The sequence below is a fragment of the Saccostrea cucullata genome, unplaced genomic scaffold, assembly GCF_032062105.1.
Source record: "Saccostrea cucullata isolate Sc308-1 unplaced genomic scaffold, CSIRO_AGI_Scuc_v1 ctg68, whole genome shotgun sequence".
NCBI classification, from domain to species: Eukaryota; Metazoa; Mollusca; class Bivalvia; order Ostreida; family Ostreidae; genus Saccostrea; species Saccostrea cuccullata.
In genome coordinates, this window is record NW_026939588.1 from 707,573 (window position 1) to 727,676 (window position 20,104).

General features: G+C 32.7%; 3 protein-coding genes across 3 annotated transcripts in view; 2 read left to right on the forward strand and 1 right to left on the reverse strand.

Annotated features, from left to right (window-relative positions):
* The window catches only part of LOC134253414 (uncharacterized), a 230,129-nt gene that overhangs the window by 48,181 nt on the left and 161,844 nt on the right, over window positions 1-20,104 (forward strand). The gene's annotated exons all lie outside the window — the stretch shown is intronic.
* LOC134253381 (26S proteasome non-ATPase regulatory subunit 9-like) lies at window positions 1,611-7,238 on the reverse strand. The gene is made up of 5 exons (XM_062735902.1): window positions 7,112-7,238; window positions 6,854-6,956; window positions 2,474-2,667; window positions 2,222-2,323; window positions 1,611-1,703 (listed from the first exon to the last, which is right to left on the reverse strand). The coding sequence occupies exons 1-5, from the start codon at window positions 7,202-7,204 to the stop codon at window positions 1,611-1,613; spliced, it is 585 nt and encodes a 194-aa protein (XP_062591886.1). The 5' UTR covers window positions 7,205-7,238.
* Window positions 14,254-16,608, forward strand: LOC134253413 (serine protease inhibitor Cvsi-2-like). Its single transcript, XM_062735939.1, has 3 exons — window positions 14,254-14,353; window positions 15,299-15,436; window positions 16,494-16,608. The coding sequence occupies exons 1-3, from the start codon at window positions 14,314-14,316 to the stop codon at window positions 16,586-16,588; spliced, it is 273 nt and encodes a 90-aa protein (XP_062591923.1). The 5' UTR covers window positions 14,254-14,313; the 3' UTR covers window positions 16,589-16,608.

Below are 20,104 nucleotides of genomic sequence, written 5' to 3' on the forward strand. Positions count from 1 at the left end.
GAAGTCGAAAATGTGAAAAGTTTTTAGAGGGACAGACGGACAGACAGACGGACAGACGGCTGGACGGACGGACGGACGACGGACAAAATGTGATCAGAAAAGCTCACTTGAGCCTTCGGCTCAGGTGAGCTAAAAATTGTCAATTACCTACTTTGAAACAATAATACATGTTCTATCTGTTAATTAAGATTTCTCATACAAAATACTAGTATAGAATTCAGCACATCTCAGATTTTCAAAATATGACTATTTGGGGGACAAAAAATATGTAATGTACCACGTACAGTTCTTTATAAATTAGGCAGTCATGTGTTAACTTGGCTGACAGCAATATTTTTGTTTTGCCTAACCTGAATTGTGAGGTCGTGACCTTTTTTCTGTCAGTCAGGCATCTGTTTGTCTCTTTGACAGTAAACTTCACAAATACTTGACTTCTCAAGAGTGACTGTAAGGAATTTTGTCCCATGTTGGCAAAAAACTTCTTTGGGAAAAAAGATCATTCAAATTATTAAAATGAGTGGCAAATCCCTATTCAATGAGAACGATTATCAAGAAAATTATTTAGAGTTGGGTAACTATCAAGAATCAGGCCAAAATGTTAAAACCTGGGTGAAGGATCACCAAAAAAGTGTATATTCTATTTTTTTTTAAATCATGGGTCACAGGAAACTAGGCTAGGATGAGACTAAAATTTAAACTTCAGAATATATATAGGAAAAAATCTTTAAAAATATTCTCCAGAACCACTGGCCTTGGAAGCAACTTAATTGAAAGTTCCCTGACATAAAGAAATACATTATGTACTTCAAAACTTGTATCTTCTAGAATCTCCTTTTCTGAAGAGCAAGGCAATGTTTACAAGCATCGGTCCTATAAAAAGTGCAGATTCAGATTTGTTTGAATGATGTGCAGATAGTTTGGCATGGACAGAGGCATAGTTAAACATTAAGATGACATCAGATTCGTACAAAAATGAATCCCATCATATGGCATGCCTAGACAAAGCGTGTGCTTAAATTCAAAGCATCAGTGATAAGTAGTTGACGAGAAAACTGATGAAAATTTGGTACAGACAGACGCAGATTAACACAAAGTTGACACTTGATTTGTGCGAAAGTGGATCCCACCATATAGCATGCCTAGACAAAGTGTGTGCTTAAATTTCAAGCATCAGCGATGAGCAGTTGCTAAAATAAACTGCAATGAAAATTTGTTACATACAGACACATTGACACACGGGGGTAAAACAGTATACTCCCCTCTCCTTTGGAGCGGGGATATAAAAATGCAGAACATGTATACAGTGTATCACATTTTAAGCTCTTATTTTGCAAAATAAAGAAATATCAAAACTGATTAATGAATAGAAAGGAAAAGACAAATGAAAATCAGTTTTAATGTAATATGTAACAAAATAAACAGTCATTTTCAAAATGATTAGGATTTTTTCACAGGAAGCAAGCTGCATCTGCAAGAAAAAAAATTTTAAGTTCAAAATTTCATCAGAAAAAAACAAGTTCTCTCAATTACCTTCTTTTTACATTAAACTAAATTAATAGATGTATTCTTATATTTTACATGTATGTGAAAAAAATTCATGAAGTGTGCTCCTACCCTAGAAGACCCCTCCCACTCCAAGCTCTGGGTGTTAGGGACAGGTTGTATTCTTTTTCACCTCTAAGTATCCGCAAGGAGAGTGGTTTCTGCAATGATGTACAATTTTAAACTTCAAAGGTTGCCATCACCAATACCAGAAAAGCATAGTGTTTAAGAGTTATCTATCTTTATATGCATTAACCCACATATTCTAATCATGAGGTTTGATCCAAAAGTATTGTAACTACTGTTATAAAATCTTCAATGATGGGAAGTCATCAATAAAATTTTAATATGAAAATGCCTTTACCAATTTTGACAAATGCCTAAAAAACAGAAAACAGGAAGGAGCTATATAAATTAGACTGACCATCAGGCCTGCAGCTGGTTTTGCCCCTGCCTGCCTGAGAAACAGACTATCTCAGGCAGGCAGGCAGGCAGTAGTTTCCAACCCTGATAGAGGTATTAGTATAGTATACTAAATTGTGTTGATTAAGTTAAATTTATTGTAAAGATTTATTTTACAGCATAAGCTGATAAGTGACATTTCTTTTGGAAAGTACCCTGTTTTTCACTACAGGCAATTAAATCATAACTCCATACATAATGTTTTTGTACTACATACATCTTTGCTGTGTTGAACCACTGTTGCTATGTTTTGTAGATTCTGGTAATTATGTGACATTACAGATCCAAACTTCAGCACTTTGTCATTGACACAAAGTCCCTGTCAAAACATTTAATATATATTATAAAAATTATTCTGTGAAACACATACAATGTACACAGTGAATAGAGACATTAAATTATAGATTAATAGTTGATGGTTATCATAATGATCAGGAATATGCCCATGACAAATATAATTAAAAATTACACAAGTATATGCAGGCGATCCTTCATCCACTTTGTCTACGGTCAGGAAGGGAGATAACCTTGTGTGAGCTTCCTCCACTGTGGCCGATTTTTCCTCCGTTGGATTTTGTTCCTTCTGAAGTCGAGCTTCTGCGTGGATTTTGTAGAGTCCTTCCTCTATCTCATTCATTACAGCTTTATGGTCATTTTGAAGACCTGTAACAGGAGGTAAAAATATCCTCATTTTTTTTAAAAATCAGAGAACTTAACTAACTTATTTAAGATTACATTCTCACTGTCTTTTTTTTGTTACTCAAGGTTTTTGAATAGGATTAATAAAGTCTCTGGTACATTTAATGCATCCCTGAAAAAGGTATCTATGTAAGCATACAGATTCCTTTTCATATTGTAGAAAGCTTGCGTACAAATTGCTTTTCACTGAAAAATAAATTTAAATTTATATCATACTAAAATGTCGATGCAAATTATCTGTGGGTAGATGTGTTTCTATAAAGAAAACTAATTATATTAGTGAGCAAAGAACGTAGCAAATGTGCAGATTGCAATGCCAGCAACATGTACCGTATAATCCCTATTAACTGCCTCGGGCGATTAGAAAATTGCGAAAAGGGGGCAGTTATTTTGGTTTTCTCTTTAAAATAATTGATGTCATACTTTAACTCCAAACAAGAGGCCCATGGGCCACATCGCTCAACTTTGGTCGGCCATTGTAGCCCCGCCCTACCCCCGGGGGTCATGATTTGAACAAACTTGAATCAACACTACCTGAGGATGCTTCCATATAAATATGATCAATCATGGCTTTGTTATTCTTGAGAAGATTTTTAAAGAATTTTCCTATATATTTCTATGTAAAACTTTGGTTGGCCATTGTGTCCCCGCCCTACCCCTGGGGGTCATGATTTGAACAAACTTGAATCTACACTATCTGAGGATGCTTCCATACAAATATGATCAAATATGGCTTCGTTATTCTTGAGAAGAAGATTTTTAAAGAATTTTCCTATATATTTCTATGTAAAACTTTGGTCGGCCATTGTGGCCCCGCCCTACCCCTGGGGGTCATGATTTGAACAAACTTGAAATAACACTACCTGAGGATGCTTCCATATAAATATGATCAATCATGGCTTTGTTATTCTTGAGAAGAAGATTATTAAAGAATTTTCCTATATATTTCTATGTAAAACTTTGGTCGGCCATTGTGGCCCCGCCCTACCCCTGGGGGTCATGATTTGAACAAACTTGAATCTACACTACCTGAGGATGCTTCCATACAAATATGATCAATCATGGCTTTGTTATTCTTGAGTAGAAGAGTTTTAAAGAATTTTCCTATATATTTCTATGTAAAACTTTGGTCGGCCATTGTGGCCCCGCCCTACCCCCGGGGGTCATGATTTGAACAAACTTGAATCAACACTACCTGAGGATGCTTCCATATAAATATGATCAATCATGGCTTTGTTATTCTTGAGAAGATTTTTAAAGAATTTTCCTATATATTTCTATGTAAAACTTTGGTCAGCTTTTGATTCCTTGTCTTGGTCTTTTATACAGAAATCCCTCAAATTTTTTAATTTTAGCAATTCTATTAGAAAATGGGTTGATATTTTTTACACAAATATTACAGCTTCCATTAATCAAGGAGGAAATTTATCGCAATCTTTTAACCTACACAGAGGCTGTCGTCAAGGGGACCCCTTGTCTCCATATCTATTTCTCATTTGTGCAGAGATCCTTGCAATCAGCATTCGAAACAATAAGAATATAAAGGGGATTCGGTTTATGAATACTGAAAAAAAGTTAAGTATGTTGGCAGATGATACATCTTTAATATTAGATGGAAGTGAAAGATCACTCCAAACAAGTCTCACTACTCTTAAAAGATTTGTGAATATGTCAGGCTTGCATATAAATTACAGTAAAACTCAAGTAGTCTGGAATGGGTCCAAAAAAGACAGCATCGATACCCTAAGTACAGATCATATGTTAGAGTGGGGAAAAGTAACTTTTAAACTTTAGGCATTGATTTTGACACAGATCTAAAAAAGATATTTATGCGTAATTATGCATCAAAAATAAGTAATATAAAAAATTAATGCAACACTGGAACAAGAGAAATTTAACTCCTCTTGGTTGTCTAACGGTTCTAAAAACTCTTTTATTGCCAACCTTAAATCATGTTTTTGCATCTCTCCCAAGTCCCTCTGAAATTCAAATGAAAGAATTAGAAAATCTATTTTATACTTTTGTAATGGGTACTAATATTTCAAGATTAAAAAGAAAAATTTGTGTAATGAATTACAAAGAAGGGGGCTTTAAGATGATTAGTATAAGAGAGTTCATTATGTCCTTAAAACTAGTTTGGATGAAAAAATTATTACTGCGGGACAATGGGTTAGACTCCTTTTTAAATATTGACATTAAAAAAATTGTATGTTGTGGGCAAGAGTATGTTGTCAAAAAAATCAATAATTTAAAAAATAATTTTTGGAAGGACGTGTTACATGCATGGCTAAGCTTTTGTGACAAATCATTACAAAATGATACACTTACTTCTTTAGAACCATTATTCCATAATAAAAAATTAATCATTAATAAAAAGCCATTCTTCTATAAAAAATGGTTCTCTTGTAACATTTTATGTATAAATGACATACTCAATGAAGATGGGACATTTATGAGTTTGAATGATCTACATATGAAATACGGGATAAAAACACATTTCCTTGAATATAGTGGCATTAAGGCAGCTATATTAGAATGGCTAAGAAAGATTAACAGAGATCAAAATAACTTATCAAAGATAGCTTACCCATATATCCCAGATAATGTTTATTCGCTCCTGAATGCAAAGAAATCACATGATTTATATGAAATACTTATTCGACAAAAAATTGAACCATTGGGAAAAATCTCTTGGAATAGAATATTTGACTTGAGCAATGATGAATGGGAGATAATTTATTTACTTCCATTCAAAATTACAAAAAGCACCAAACTTCAGTGGTTCCAATTTAGAATAAACCATAAAATACTAGCGACAAATTCCTTCCTACACAAAATTAATAAAACTGATGATAAAAAATGTACCTTCTGTAAAAAAGAAACTGAAACAATAGAACATTTGTTGTGGGAATGTGAACATGTTCAGTCTCTTTTAGAGAATTTTGCAAACTACTGTTTCAATAAAATCCACACTTCTATAACCTTTTCAAAAAAAGATTTTTTATTGGGCTCTGTGAAGAAAACTGATAAACTTTAAAATATTATTGCCTTACAAATAAAACATTATATCTATCTGTACAAATGTACAAACAAAAACATCTCCTTAGGTGGTTTGATATCCTCTATTAAGACAATTATGATTTACAAATATATATCTTATAAAAATAATGAAAAAGAATCTTTTGATGAAAGCTGGAGACCATTAACTGATTTATTTTCTTAATCATATCTCTCTCTCTCTCTGTCTGTCCTCTTACTCTCTCTTTGTCCTTCTCTGTCTCTCTCTATCCCCTCTTTCTCTCTCTCTCTCTCTCAATGTTTGTCTTTTTGTAAAAAATGTTTTTCAAAAATACAATAAATTATAAAAAAAAAAAAAAAAAAAAAAAAAAATTTGGTCGGCCATTGTGGCCCTGCCCTACCCCTGCGGGTCATGATTTGAACAAACATTAATCGACACTACCTGAGGATGCTTCCATAAAAATATGATCAATTATGGCTTTGTTATTCTTGAGAAGAAGATTTTTAAAGAATTTTTCTATATATTTCTATGTTAAACTTTGGTTGGCCATTGTGGCCCTGCCCTACCCCCAGGGGTCATGATTTGAACAAATTTGAATCTACACTACCTGAGGATGTTTCCCCATAAGTTTCATCTTTCCTGGCACAGTGGTTCTTGAGAAGATTTTTAAAACATACCACCAAATGTTCATTAATTCCCAATTATCTCCCCTTGAATAAGGGCGTGGCCCTTCATTTGAACAAACTTGAATCCCCTTTACCCAAGGATGCTTTGTGGCAAGTTTGGTTGAAATTGGCCCAGTGGTTCTTGAGAAGTTGAAAATGTGAAAAGTTCACAGACAAACAGACAGACGGACAGCTAGACAGACGGACGCCAGACAAAATGTGATCAGAAAAGCTCACTTGAGCTTTCGGCTCAGGTGAGCTAAAAACTATTTGATTTATTCCAGTTCATCCTATCAATCCTGCAACTCAATTATGTTTGTTTGTATGTATGTTGTATTTCATGTACATGTCTACATATACGACTGTTTTACAAATTAAATGTACCTTTTCTTTGTCCCATGACGGCCCATAATTGGTCATATAAATTAATTGTTTATTCACAACACAGTAAATTCGGATTACTCACAAATGACTTTATGTCTGGTGTGTCTGACTGTGTACACATCAATGTCTGCTCTAGGATATCCTTCTGTGTCTATCAGAGGCTCATTCATTCCAATCCCCTTTTGCTTCAAATGAAAAATAAAATTAAGAACGTACTTGTCAATATTTGGAAATCTCACTTCAAAATTTATCGCCATGAGATGCAATTTTCATGTGATTTTCGACAAATATAACCTCCTAGCCTAATGAAATTTTAAATACCCCAACATTTTTCACATACCGAATCTAAAACCTCTAGAAGAGCTTTTATTTCTGCTTCAATTTCGTCTTTTCTCTTCATCAATTTTTTCACGTCATCCATGGAGGCTGCCATCTTGAAAAAAATTTCCCGCAGAACACACCCGAGCAAAATTGTCGTTTTCCAATTAGTTCGTGCAAGGAGTGGGTTTGTGTGGCGTTGAGTTAGGGGAGAGTATGAAAGGGAGTATCTATCTTTTATTAGGGATATTCACGAGATCTCGTCGATAATTTTAAACATAAGGCCCATGGGCCACATGACTCACCTGATGAGTACTTTGACATGGAAATTATAGCAGTTCAATACATGTACTGAAAAGTGGTCTGGATGAGACGATTTAAAAAACTTGAATCAACACTAGATCTACCTGTTGATGAATTTGTTTTGAACGGAGTAGTATCAAATAAGTCAGTCAATCTTCAATCAAACGCATGTTTCAATTGCTAAAAATGTTATTTTAAATACATGTACCTTACATAGAATTTACATCGACTTTATACCTTTTTTCGATCAACTTATTTGCCTATGTTCTTCCTGTTCGAGCGTATGAAACACAATGTACTCTTTCCTTTCAAATTAACCATGCAGGCTATGAAAGTATAATAGTTAGAAAGTTGATGATAAGAAATTAACGTTAATCGTTCAGTTTAGTTGCAACTTACATACACATTTTCATATTTGAGGCATCACCTCCGCAGAGACCCTCATCATATACCTCACCAGGGATGCCAGGGGCTCCCTGGATCGGTAACAAAATTTATACATGTATAATAAGTAAATCAAGAGTAATTTTGTTAAGTAAATATATCAAGCATAAACTTATATAATATAGTGTATGTTTTTAGTAAAAAGTAGCTCTATTATAATATAGTTGGTAACAATGACATCATGATTATACAATTCAATAGACGATAATTAGCTGCTTCAAAAACATGCAGCAGAGACATCATGTTAATAAAACCCAATATAAGGTTATAGTAGAATATACATAAATTTTACAAACAGAATAGTTGACAGTAATATCATGCGGCAGGACTTCCATTTACAGTTCACCTTCACAGTCCATTTTGTCCTGCCACATGGATGTACATGCAGAGGGCCAGCTCACCCTCTAGTACATATATAATTGATACATTTAATATACATATTATTATAAGTTTTGTGACAACAGTTCGAGAATTTTAAAATCTGAATTTATACATGTTGTCTTTTTAATAGTAAAATACAATTGCATCAGCGCGCTTTTTAAAAAGCGACACACTCCTTCATATGTAACCTGGTCTTTAACAATTCTACATTTCATTTTATATTTGTAAATCTTGCACGCCAAGAATGACAATGTATTATCTAAAATAAAAGTGTATTTATTGTTGAAAATAATAAAGCCTATAACAATCATTTTCCATGTTATATCTATCTTTATTAGTTGAGAAATTTTACTCCAGATTGGCTTTATCAAGTCACATTCGAAAATCAAATGTTTGATATTTTCTTGTGTATCGCAGAAATCACAGTTGCCACTGTTGTTTTTATCCCACTTACTAACGGATAGATTTGTAGTCAACAGATTATGTAGTAGCTTATAACTAAATTCTGATACAGATTTATCAAGTAATGAGCGAACTTTATTTTTATAAATAGTATCGAAATGACTCTTATCTATTTGAAATTCTCTACACCAGATATTTTCCATGATTGGCTTGTGCGATTTCTTTTTTATTAAAATGTTGTAGAAAAAACAAGCTTTTTTATTAGAAATATCTTCAAATTTTCCGTCAAAATAGAATTGTTGATTAGCGTTTGTGTTTACGAAGTTTATAGTTTGCATGTTTATGCGTGAATAATGTTTCTTTAAGGCGGTCTTTACCATTAGATATTCGCAAAGGAAATTATTAGTGGATGCTAATTTTTCTTTAATTTCATTTACAGTTTTGAAACCATTGTCATTAAAGAGGTCTTTTACTAACAAAAGACCCCCTTTGGTCCAATTCGGAAAGAATAGTGGTTTACCTTTAAAGCAAATGTTTTTATTAAGCCAAATATTCTGATTTGCAAGATTTGTAAAAGTATTATCCTTACATTCATTAAAAGCCAAGACAACCTCTTTATAAAACTCAGGAAGGGAGTTTAGTATGAGATCATTGTAATTTGTTACACTTGAATTTGTTAAAAATGCAAAATCTATATTATTTTTGTATAAAACAGCATTTACGAGAGAGAGTAGACTGCTTTTATCTTTTGTAATCTTTGTAACCCATGAGGCTTTAATAGCTTTGACTTTAGACTCAAAGTCAGTGATACCGATTCCGCCTTCGTTTATGCTTCTTATTAAGGTTTTGCGTTTTATTCTTTCACGGTTGCCCCAAATGAAGGAGAATATTATTTTGTTTAGACTTTTGATGAAAGATTGCTCTGGATTCTCTAATATGGAAGCAGTGTATAATATTTTTGAAATTAATAGAGAATTTATAATCTGACATTTTCCAAAAATAGTTAATTTTCTGCTTCGCCAAGAGTCAAGTATTTTTTCAAATTCTCTTAATTTGCATAGCCAGTTTTTCTCATTTCTTTCTGCTTCGTCATGCCCGATGTATATGCCGAGGCATTTTATTGTTTTAGAGTTAATTCTGACACCATGTAGAGATGTCTCCCCTTCCATGTCTTCTTTAAGATCTCCCAATAGAATACATTCTGTTTTTGATAAGTTCAACTTTGTGCCGGAAATCGACCCGAAATCTTCAATGATTTTAATTACATGTTTAAGAGATTCTTCATCTTTGACTGGAAAAGTACTATCATCCGCATGCTGTATGCATTTTATTTCCTTTTGCGTATTACATATTTTAAAACCTTGAACATTATCTGATTTATTTACCTTTGTAGATAAGATTTCCATTACGAATAGAAATAATATAGCTGAGACGGGACACCCCTGTCTGATACCTCTATTCATCTGACATTTTCTAGAAATCCAGCCATTATTTTTTATGTGAAAGTAAGGGTTTGTATATAAGACTTTGATCCATCTGACAAAGTTGTCACCGAAGTTAAACTTCTTCATTGATTGAATCAAAAATTCCCACTCAACTGACGTCTTCTCTCGGCGTTTAAAAAAAATTATAAATAAATTAATTAACCCGGATCAGTCTGGGTATATAAAAGGACGATATATAGGTAGTAATGCAAGACTTATTTTAGATATCTTTGAATACTGGGAAAGAAACAATGAATCGGGTATACTGTTATTTGCTGACTTTCAGAAAGCGTTTGACTCAGTTGAGTGGGAATATAAAACGGATATGACAGATCGTGTCTTCAGTTTTTAAAAGTCCAGTGGGATATCCTGACCTATTTTTAAACATTTCACTTTTGCAGGAGAAGAAACACATCTAAATCCCCTACTGTAGCCCCATCCTGGAACAAACTTGGATCTACACTATATCGTAGATGGTTCCATCTTAATATGACTTATTATGACCTTTCTGTTCATAAGAAGAAGAATGAAATATGGAGATGAAAGTTATCAAACTCTAAACTTCATTTGAAACAATACAAATTGGAATCAGACCAAAGCATCAGAGCTACAGGATCAGTTGTCAGGGAGGAGTTTTCATTCCATGTCGACCAATCACACCCCCGTTCTCCTTGTCATGATAGGGCAAACTATCAAAAATGAATTAAGGTTCCAAATTTCCAAAGTTCCTAGTAATTTTAATTATCTACATCTGATAATACCAATTCTCGAAAATATTGTAATGTTGTACAGTAGTCATTAAGTTTTTTTTCTTAAGTTTCCTCTTTTGCTGTTAATGCAGTTGTGCAGAGTTAATAAAAAGGCTCGGTAGAACATTTATTGGAAACTACTATACGTACATATATCTGTATACTTTTAATTCCCTTTCTAAGGAAGAAAATCTTCAATATCATATGTCAGTTTTGAATATTTTTAATATCCCAAAGAACCAAAATGAATTTGAACTACCATATACATTCACTGAAAGAAAAACCTAGTGAATTTAACTAGTGTGCCTCGTAAAGCGTTGGTCGTGATTAGTAAACTTTCATTTTACTGGTTAAGATAGTGAGTTGTGGAGCGGGGGTCGTATAGATACTTAGATACTTAGTGAAAGTTACTTATCAATTCTACTAATTTACTAATCTTATCTAGTAAATATACCAATATCTGGTAAAACTACTTTTCAGGTAGTGATTGTATGGACAGTAAATTTACTAGTTTTCTTCGTGACTTTAACTAGTTATTTTTTTTACAGTGTTGAATTCCGAAACTACATAAGAATACTTACAAAGAAAGATACACTGCGGATTCTAGTAAATGTTCAACCAAGCCTCTTTCTTTACTTCTCACTAAGATATTAACAGTAGTGAAGGAGAAACTTCAAGAGTACTGTGCAACAGTATATTCAAAAAGAGGTGATAATCAGATGTGGATACTTAAAAGTTCCAAGGAACTTTTGGGCAATTTCAAATTACAAGAACAGCTTAAAAACTCACGACTTTTCAACTTTATACACAACCATTCCCCATGATAAAATAAAGTCCAGGCTTTTTGATATCATTGACAGCTGCTTTTTCAATAAAAATGGAACTCGTAAATTTAATTACCTTGTAATTGGTCATTTGCAAAATTATTTTGTTAAAAAACATTCTGATTGTACACATGAGTATACTCTGAAGTTGATATCAAAAAGATGCTTGAGTTTCTGATTGACAATGTTTATGTGGATTTTGGAGACCAGGTCCTCCAACAATCTATTGGAACTCCCATGGGTACCAATTGCGCCCCGTTATTAGCAGACCTATTTCTGTATTCATATGAAGCAGAATTTGTGCAAAATCTTAATGAAAAGAAGAAAACACTTGATGCATGTGGCCTTCAACTCGACATTTAGATATATCGACGACGTATTGTCAATTAATAATGGTAATTTCCATTCTTATGTCGATACGATAAATACCGGTGAGCTTGAGATAAAAGATACCACAGAGTCTGACACATCTGTTTCATATTTGGATATTTTATTTGAAAAAGACGTTAATGTTATAACCATTAACCTCAAACAACCAAGCTCTATGATAAACGTGATGACTTTAACATTTTTATTGTCAAGTTCCCTTACTTATGCAGCAATATACTAATAGTGCCTTCATCACCTGCATACGGAGTTTATAAATGTATATCTCAGTTGATTCGATACGCAAGAGCATGCACTACGTTTGAACAATTTATAAAGCGAGGTAAATTATTGACAAACAAGTTGATGAAACAAGAATATCAGAAGTCTCGTTTAAAGCGATCATTTCGTAAGTTCTATGGTCGATACAATGGCCTTGTCAGCAAATACGATTTATCATCGAGTCAAATGCTGACTGACGTTTTTTCATATTTATTGTTAGTCCATTATTTTTACAACGAATTGACGACGGTTTTTCCCGTGCACGGCGGATGTGACCGGTCGGAAAGGATGCTAACTTCCCCTTGGCAACTTAACCCATGTCTGATGTTTTAGATGTCCGCGTTTGCTCTGTTCCTATTTGTATTGTTTTATGGACTTTTGATCTTGAATACTGTTCGTTATCTCCATATGTTTCATTCTAAGGATTTTTTGTAGTTAAGGAATTTTTTTCGTATACAGTATTTCTATGTAAAATTTTGACATTACTTCGATAAATTTAAACCTACTTTATTTGAAAATGTTTTGTATATCAAAATGAATATTGTACTGCTGTTTTAAGATCTTTTTAGGTTTTTCCCCCATGTATAAGTTTGATACCCTATTGAGATCTGACCTGTCCCGGGACAGTCTTTAACCAACTGAAATGTATGCTATTTTTTCTTAAAAAAACCTTTCTTTATACATGTAAGAAGAATTTAAAATAATTTGTAAAAAGATGCCAGTCGGACAAATTCTTAGCAATCTTTGCTTAAGAGAGGACGTGGCTCTTCGTCTGAAGAAATTAAAATCTCTTTTATTCACGGATGCTTTTTTGTAAGTTTTGATGATGCTCAGACCCGGTACAGTTTTGAAAGAGAAGTAAAAAAGTTTAAAGGCGGACATGTATACAGATGTCAGACAAATTGCGATTAAAAACACTCACTTGAGACTTGGTTCATTTGAGTTGAAACCCCATAATTTTGCTAAAGTATAGTATAATCTATACAGTCAGCTATATTTTCTATGAATTCAATACATCTTACCTAGTAATGTTTGACTGCGTATTTGTTTTTCATAATTGTTAATAAATATATAAAATTCGTACACTGAAAGAAAAACCTAGTGAATTTAACTAGTGTGTTTCGTAAAGCATTGGTCGTGATTAGTAAACTTTCAGTTTACTGGTTAAGATAGTGAGTTGTGGAGCGGAGGTCGTATAGATACTTAGATACCTAGTGAAAGTTACTCATCAATTCTAAATTTATACATGTACTAATCTTATCTAGTAAATATACCAATATCTGGTAAAACTACTATTAAAATAGTGATTGTATGGACAGTGAATCTACTAGTTTTCTTCGTGACATTAACTAGTTATTTTTTATCAGTGTACATTAATTCAAATTAAATTTTCTTGACAAAATCTACGAAAACGGTTTCCATTTTTATTGAATAAAACTAATAATGTCGACTGCAGACAGTGCACACAATGTACTAGTATATACAATGTCTAATGATATACTGATCCATTTGGACATACTAGTTTTTTCGCGAGTTGTGGTTTTTGTTTTATATAAATATTGATAATACAAATATACGCGAGAATAAAATTTTCGCGAGCAGACAGACTCGCGTAATTACGCGAAAATAGAGTTCTCGCGAATAAAAAGTGATTTACAGTATATACAATGTCTAATGTCAGACTGATTCATTTGGACATACTAGTTTTTTGAGTAATTTCTCAAAATTATCCTAACCCATCGACTGACTTTATCAAATTGTTGCCTGTTCTTATTTTGACATGTTTGACCTTGGTGACCTTGCATAATGATGTCGGTTTCACGTAGACTGACCAATATTCTAATCATAGAAACCCGTAATCTGTAAACCATTCCATGGGACATGCTGTAGGACTTAAGATTTGGCCAAGGTTGTTGTCAGATATATAAGGGCACGCTGACATTTCCATCAGCAATTTGAAAGCTCAAGTTCCAAGGTTTGAAAGAAAACATGAAGACCTTGTTTGTGATCACCATCTGCTCTCTTGCAGGTATGTACATTAATAGTTAAACATGAACCAATTAACACGCTAATACTAATAACAAAACCATGTTTATACCAAAAACTACTTTTCTGTCATGAATTTTAAAGACATTTGAATTTGAAAAAAAAAACGAATCAAAATATTCTTTCCACCTTTTATTAAATAACTTTATTATGTAGACGCCGATTGCTGGTTTCAGCTGGTTCTAATAAAATAAAATATACATATATTCCTGAAGGTCGATATAATGACTATGTTTGAAAATAAAGCTGTATGTTGATTGTCGTGTTTCATACAAACTTAGGCCATTTTTTAAATCCCTAATCAGACTATTCCGTCTACCTGACAAAATACCTAGGGCTTATGGCGGGTGTAACCTGTCAAATGAATTGAATATATTTTATTGACAAATTCAAAAGGATTAGAAAGGATTACCTGTCAAATGGGATGCTTACTCCTTCTCTGCATCTGATCCCTGCTGTTAAATTTTAATGGATTTGTGTTTTACACAATTTTTACAAAATGAAATTCTTCAAAACATTTTCGAATACTATAATTTAAGAAGGTTCCAATACTGTCGTTATCTTCACATTTTTTCTCAATGAACAATGATACATGTATAAAGCACAGGAGTCATGCCAATCTGATTCTAGTTAAGGCAAAAAGGCTGACCACTTAATTAAATTGTTACGATTTTTCAGAACAGGAAATGTCCTGATTCAAATATATATTTATATATTGGAACCAAAGAAACATTCGTGTTAATTTGTGAAAGGTACTTTATACGGGGCATATTAGAATGTTCCGATGACAGACTATTTCTCAGCATAAGTATGTCTTAATTGTAAAAGAGATGGCTTGTTGAATCTTTGAAAAAGCAAAGAAACCATATATAAGATTGCATACATTGTATGTAAAATTACCATCTTTCTCTTGATTATATAATTATAGCACTGGTAATGTCCGAGATGTGCCAACATAACGATGATTGTTCACATGTTATCTGTGATAGCGGATATGACGTCATGTGTCAGGCCGGCCAGTGCACGTGCAACCCGTCACATGGTGGTGGAGGTCACGGACATGGATGTGAGTACATTTTTTTTAAAGAACATGTTATAACGTACATAAATTTATCTCAGATTTAATGTATAAGTAAAAGGGAATTGTTTGCTCTAAAAACAATCCAATTTAAATGATAAAATGCTTTCTTTCGTTGTTAGTACGGGATTATGTAATTTTTTTTTGCAATTGCTGCGACTTTAATTCCCGTACGAACAACAAAAGAAAGCATTTTATTGTTTATATCTATATCTGTATTAAAAATCATTCAAAGTAAAATAAAATTTGTTAACTATTGATTTTAAGATGAATATGTCATCGTATGTAAAAATGATGGAACAGCCATTGTTCAAGTGCCTGTCAATTTTTACATGTATATAACACGTTAGGCATATTCTTGAGAGTCTAGCGTAATTCTGAAAGACCGAATCTTTTTTAAAAGATTAATATTGTTAACACATACTCATCCTCTTGTTTTATAACGTTTCAAGCTTCCAAGCCACACTGATCTGTTCTCTAATGAATATTAATGAAATGTGCGCAATGAGGATGCGTCGTATATTATGTTGATGTTGTATTCTCACTTGTGCAGTTTTCGTTTTTACGTTTGTGTAATTTTCTCGTTATATCGTGTAAATATTTTGTTGATTGTGTAGTTTTTGTATAATTTGTGTAAATTTCAATAACTTTGTGTGTATTTTCCGCGCTTTGTGTAAGTTTTGACTAACTCGTGTAATTTTTGTTTAAAAGTCGTGCAGAAAATACTTTTGAACCAATCGGCGTGCCATAACAGAACGTTTAGGTAGAAATCTGACGAAATTCACCGTAGTCCTGCATACCTGAACAATAAAATGAAAGTCGTCCGTCTCGTCAAAAGTAAAACTTCCTAAAGGTCCAATTGTTTGTTTAAATTAGAGAGGAGTTTCACAAAATTTTTCAAATATTCCTAATCACAGTTCTAGGACATATATTTTATGTCTAGCAATTAAATAATATGCAAAATTATGGTATATACTGTATGTTAATTATAGTACTGCATTATATATAAAGACTTGGTGTACTTGACCTCTGTTGACCTTTTCAGCATGCGTAACCCAGGCCGACTGTTCAACACAGCACGCACATTGCTCCTCAGGGTGGCATTGTGTGGATGGACGCTGCATGTGCAGACATCACTAAAAGATATCATAGTCAGCAAATAGGTAATGATTTAAGCATTAAATTCTTATTTTGGATGTCATTGGTCCTATAACAGCACATGACCGTGTCGATAAATTGATTACCGCGCGTTATTACATGTAGGTGCATTTTATTCGCACGTTATTCTCTAATATTATTAATTTCGTTCATCTCATAATATTCCAAATGATTTCATAAAGAAAATCATACTAAGGGATATATTATTGTTTAAATTGCTTTTGGACTCTGTTAAACCACTTCTTCTTTTATTTTGCAGGAAAATTTGAAGAGCAAGACGAAGAAAATACAATTATGTAACAAACTAAATAAATAATGACAATTAATAAAAATAATTTACTAATTAATTAAATTAATGAGGAAGAAAGCTTAAAATGCAAATTTTAATGATTTTTTTTATTACATAGAGATGCATGTTTCAGGGACACACGTATAAAGTAGAGCACATCTATGGTATAAATGAGTTTTATACATTTCAAAGGAGAAATCAATGTTGTAAAAGGACGTGTTTGAAAATCGTTTACTTATATGTTTTTCCACACTTTAATTGTACACAATATTAACTGAAAACATAATCTGGCACATCTTTTATTTTATAAAATGGAAATTTATCTTAACTTTCATCATCTGCTAAGGAATGTTAATACAATTTTATCCTACATACCGCAAACTGTGATGACATTTTGTATAATTACTCTGGCTTCGTAGCTATTCCTGCGATGTTAATAGTTCTCTTGCTTTACTTAGTCACCCAAGAGCTTCATTGGCCTGTATGGGAGGAATATTAATTTCACACAATCTATTGATATATCATACTTATTCAAATGCGTGTGCTTGTCGCAAAGTCATGGAGGTGGACTATTGGTAGTAATATACAAAAGCCATGTAACTAAAGCTGCCTTAAGATTTGCAGACCTTTATTTCTCTTTTGGGTTGAGCAATATCAAGGGCAAACGCGTCCCGATTCTAAATCATTTAATGTTAACAAAAAATCGTATTTAAAGACATGACTGATTCTCTAGTTGACAAACTTAGTATTACATGACATGATTTATTAATTTTGTTTTACAAGGAAATGGTAAGGATTATATTTTTATATACTAGTAAACAACAAATATAGTGGACCAAAGCTCAGTTCATCTGATCATAATCATATCACTCATAGCTATAATTGACACAAGTACATAATTTATTATCCATATAGATCAATCAGATTGAACAATAGCAGCTTATTAATTGATAAAAGAATTGTAGGATTTGGTAGTGATTAGTAAAAATATTCAAGGTAAATTTCGAAATGTCCAATGATACATTTCATCTGAATATGCCAGATATGAAATGAATACTCGATTTCAGAACACTGGAACTATATCTTGGCAGATAAAAGAACATTTCATAATAATAAAAACAAAGAGACCTAATTTTGTATTCATATAAAGCAGAATTTCTTTAAAATCTTAAACATGAAAAGAAGAAAACACTTGCTGTGTCCTTCAAGTCGACATTTAGATATATCGACGACGTATTGTCAATTATATAACAATGGTAATTTCCATTCTTGAATGTCGACACGATATATCCTGTTGAGCTTAAAATAAAAAAAAACCTCCACAGAGACTGGCTGGCACATCTATGTCATATTTGGATATTTTACTAGAAAAAGACGCAAAGGTAATCTTACAACAAAGCTTTATGATAAACGTGATGACTTGAACTTATCAACCGCTTCCCTCACTTCCCTCACTTATGTAGCAATGTACCAATTTCACCTGCATATAGTCCTTCTAGCTCTTAGTTAAACAGAACAATGACATATTTCATCTCTATGAAAGTGTTTTATTTGGTTTATAAAAGTTTAGCAAAAACTAGCTGCGATGAGCTTGCCTAGCATTAGAAGACATAAATAGCTTTTATTTATTATACATCTGTCTGTATCATAAATTTATTATTTTCTATGAATGTGCAAAAACAAAATCAGTTTCCTATTATATTATCACCAAATTCATGGAGCTAAAATATGATGTAGGGAGGTCCGTGGAACAGCCCAGCTATTCTTTATCAGCTTCTTTATGCAATTTACACAGTGTTTGGACTGCAAAAGACGACACATCGATGAGTCTAAATAAGTATAATATATTTGTTACATATTTCTGATCTGATATTTTTTTGATGACATTCCTGATTTATTGGAGAACAATTTCCGCGGAATTTCTTTGATCTCAGCAATAATCGTGGTAGAATAACTAACAAGTTGTTGAAACAAGAATACCAGCAGTCTCGTGAAAAGCCACCACTTAGTAAGTTCTATGGTCTAAATAATGACCTTGTCAGCAAATACGATTTATCATTGAGTCAAACGCTGACTGACTTTTTTCATACTAATTGTAAGACCATCATTTACACAGTGAATTGACGACGGATTTTTCCTTTTTTTCCGATCATGACAAGGAGCACACGGCGGGTGTGATCGGTCAGCAGGGGATGCTCACTCCTCCATGGCACCTGATTCCACCTTTGATACTTTTAAGGTTCGTGTTTTTTCTGCGCTCGATCTGTATTGTTTAATGGACTTTGAACTTGAGTATAATGTTCGCATTCATCATATTTCATCTAAGTCTAAACGAATCTCCGTCATGTATAAAATGCCAGGATTGACATGGCATGTTTATAGCAGAATTGACGAAATATTTCGCCAAAGATAATATATTTTTCAAGTTCTCTTATCTCTCAGAACTATACACAGCAAATAAATACATCTGAACTATCTTTGATGATAAATTCAATATGCATCAGTTTCTAAATATCATTGTGACAAAGCTATATAGCTAAATATCACATTGGCTTTACTTACGAGATCACGTTGAACTGAGTGGGATTGGAATACCTTTGGGAAAGTGCTCCTTTTATTGATGAAGGATTGAAGCTACATGACAATACAATTAAGCAAATAAATATGAATTTTTTTAACGACAGATTTTTTTTCGCTTTTTTTTTTATTAATAAACTTTTGCTTAATCCACAAGTCTAATTAAACAGGAAGAAAGGTTATTTGTATAAATAACCAGGAACAAAGTTAATTAAATTCTTAGTTGAAAGTGACAACACATATGAATTTATTATTGCTTTGTGTTTAAAAAGGAAAACATTCGAATAACTTTTATAAAAAAAATATTGTTAAACAGTCCGATAACCTGAGAGAGACTATATATTTCATGTATTCGAAAATTTATTTCAGAACGACTTAGGCTATGCGTGACTTGTCAAAACATAAGGATTTAGGAATAGTAAAATTTCCAGTAATAATGCATGACATATAGGTCATATAAAGTTTAAGCACCTCTTATCACGAGTTTCCCATAAAATTCTTAAGAAGGTTCCAATTAATTTATTTTTTATACCCATACGATATGGATTTTAGTACCTAAAAATATTCATAGTTTAAGAAATAAATAAATTCAGAGTTCATTTTGTTTTTTTTTTACTGAGAAAAAAGGTTTT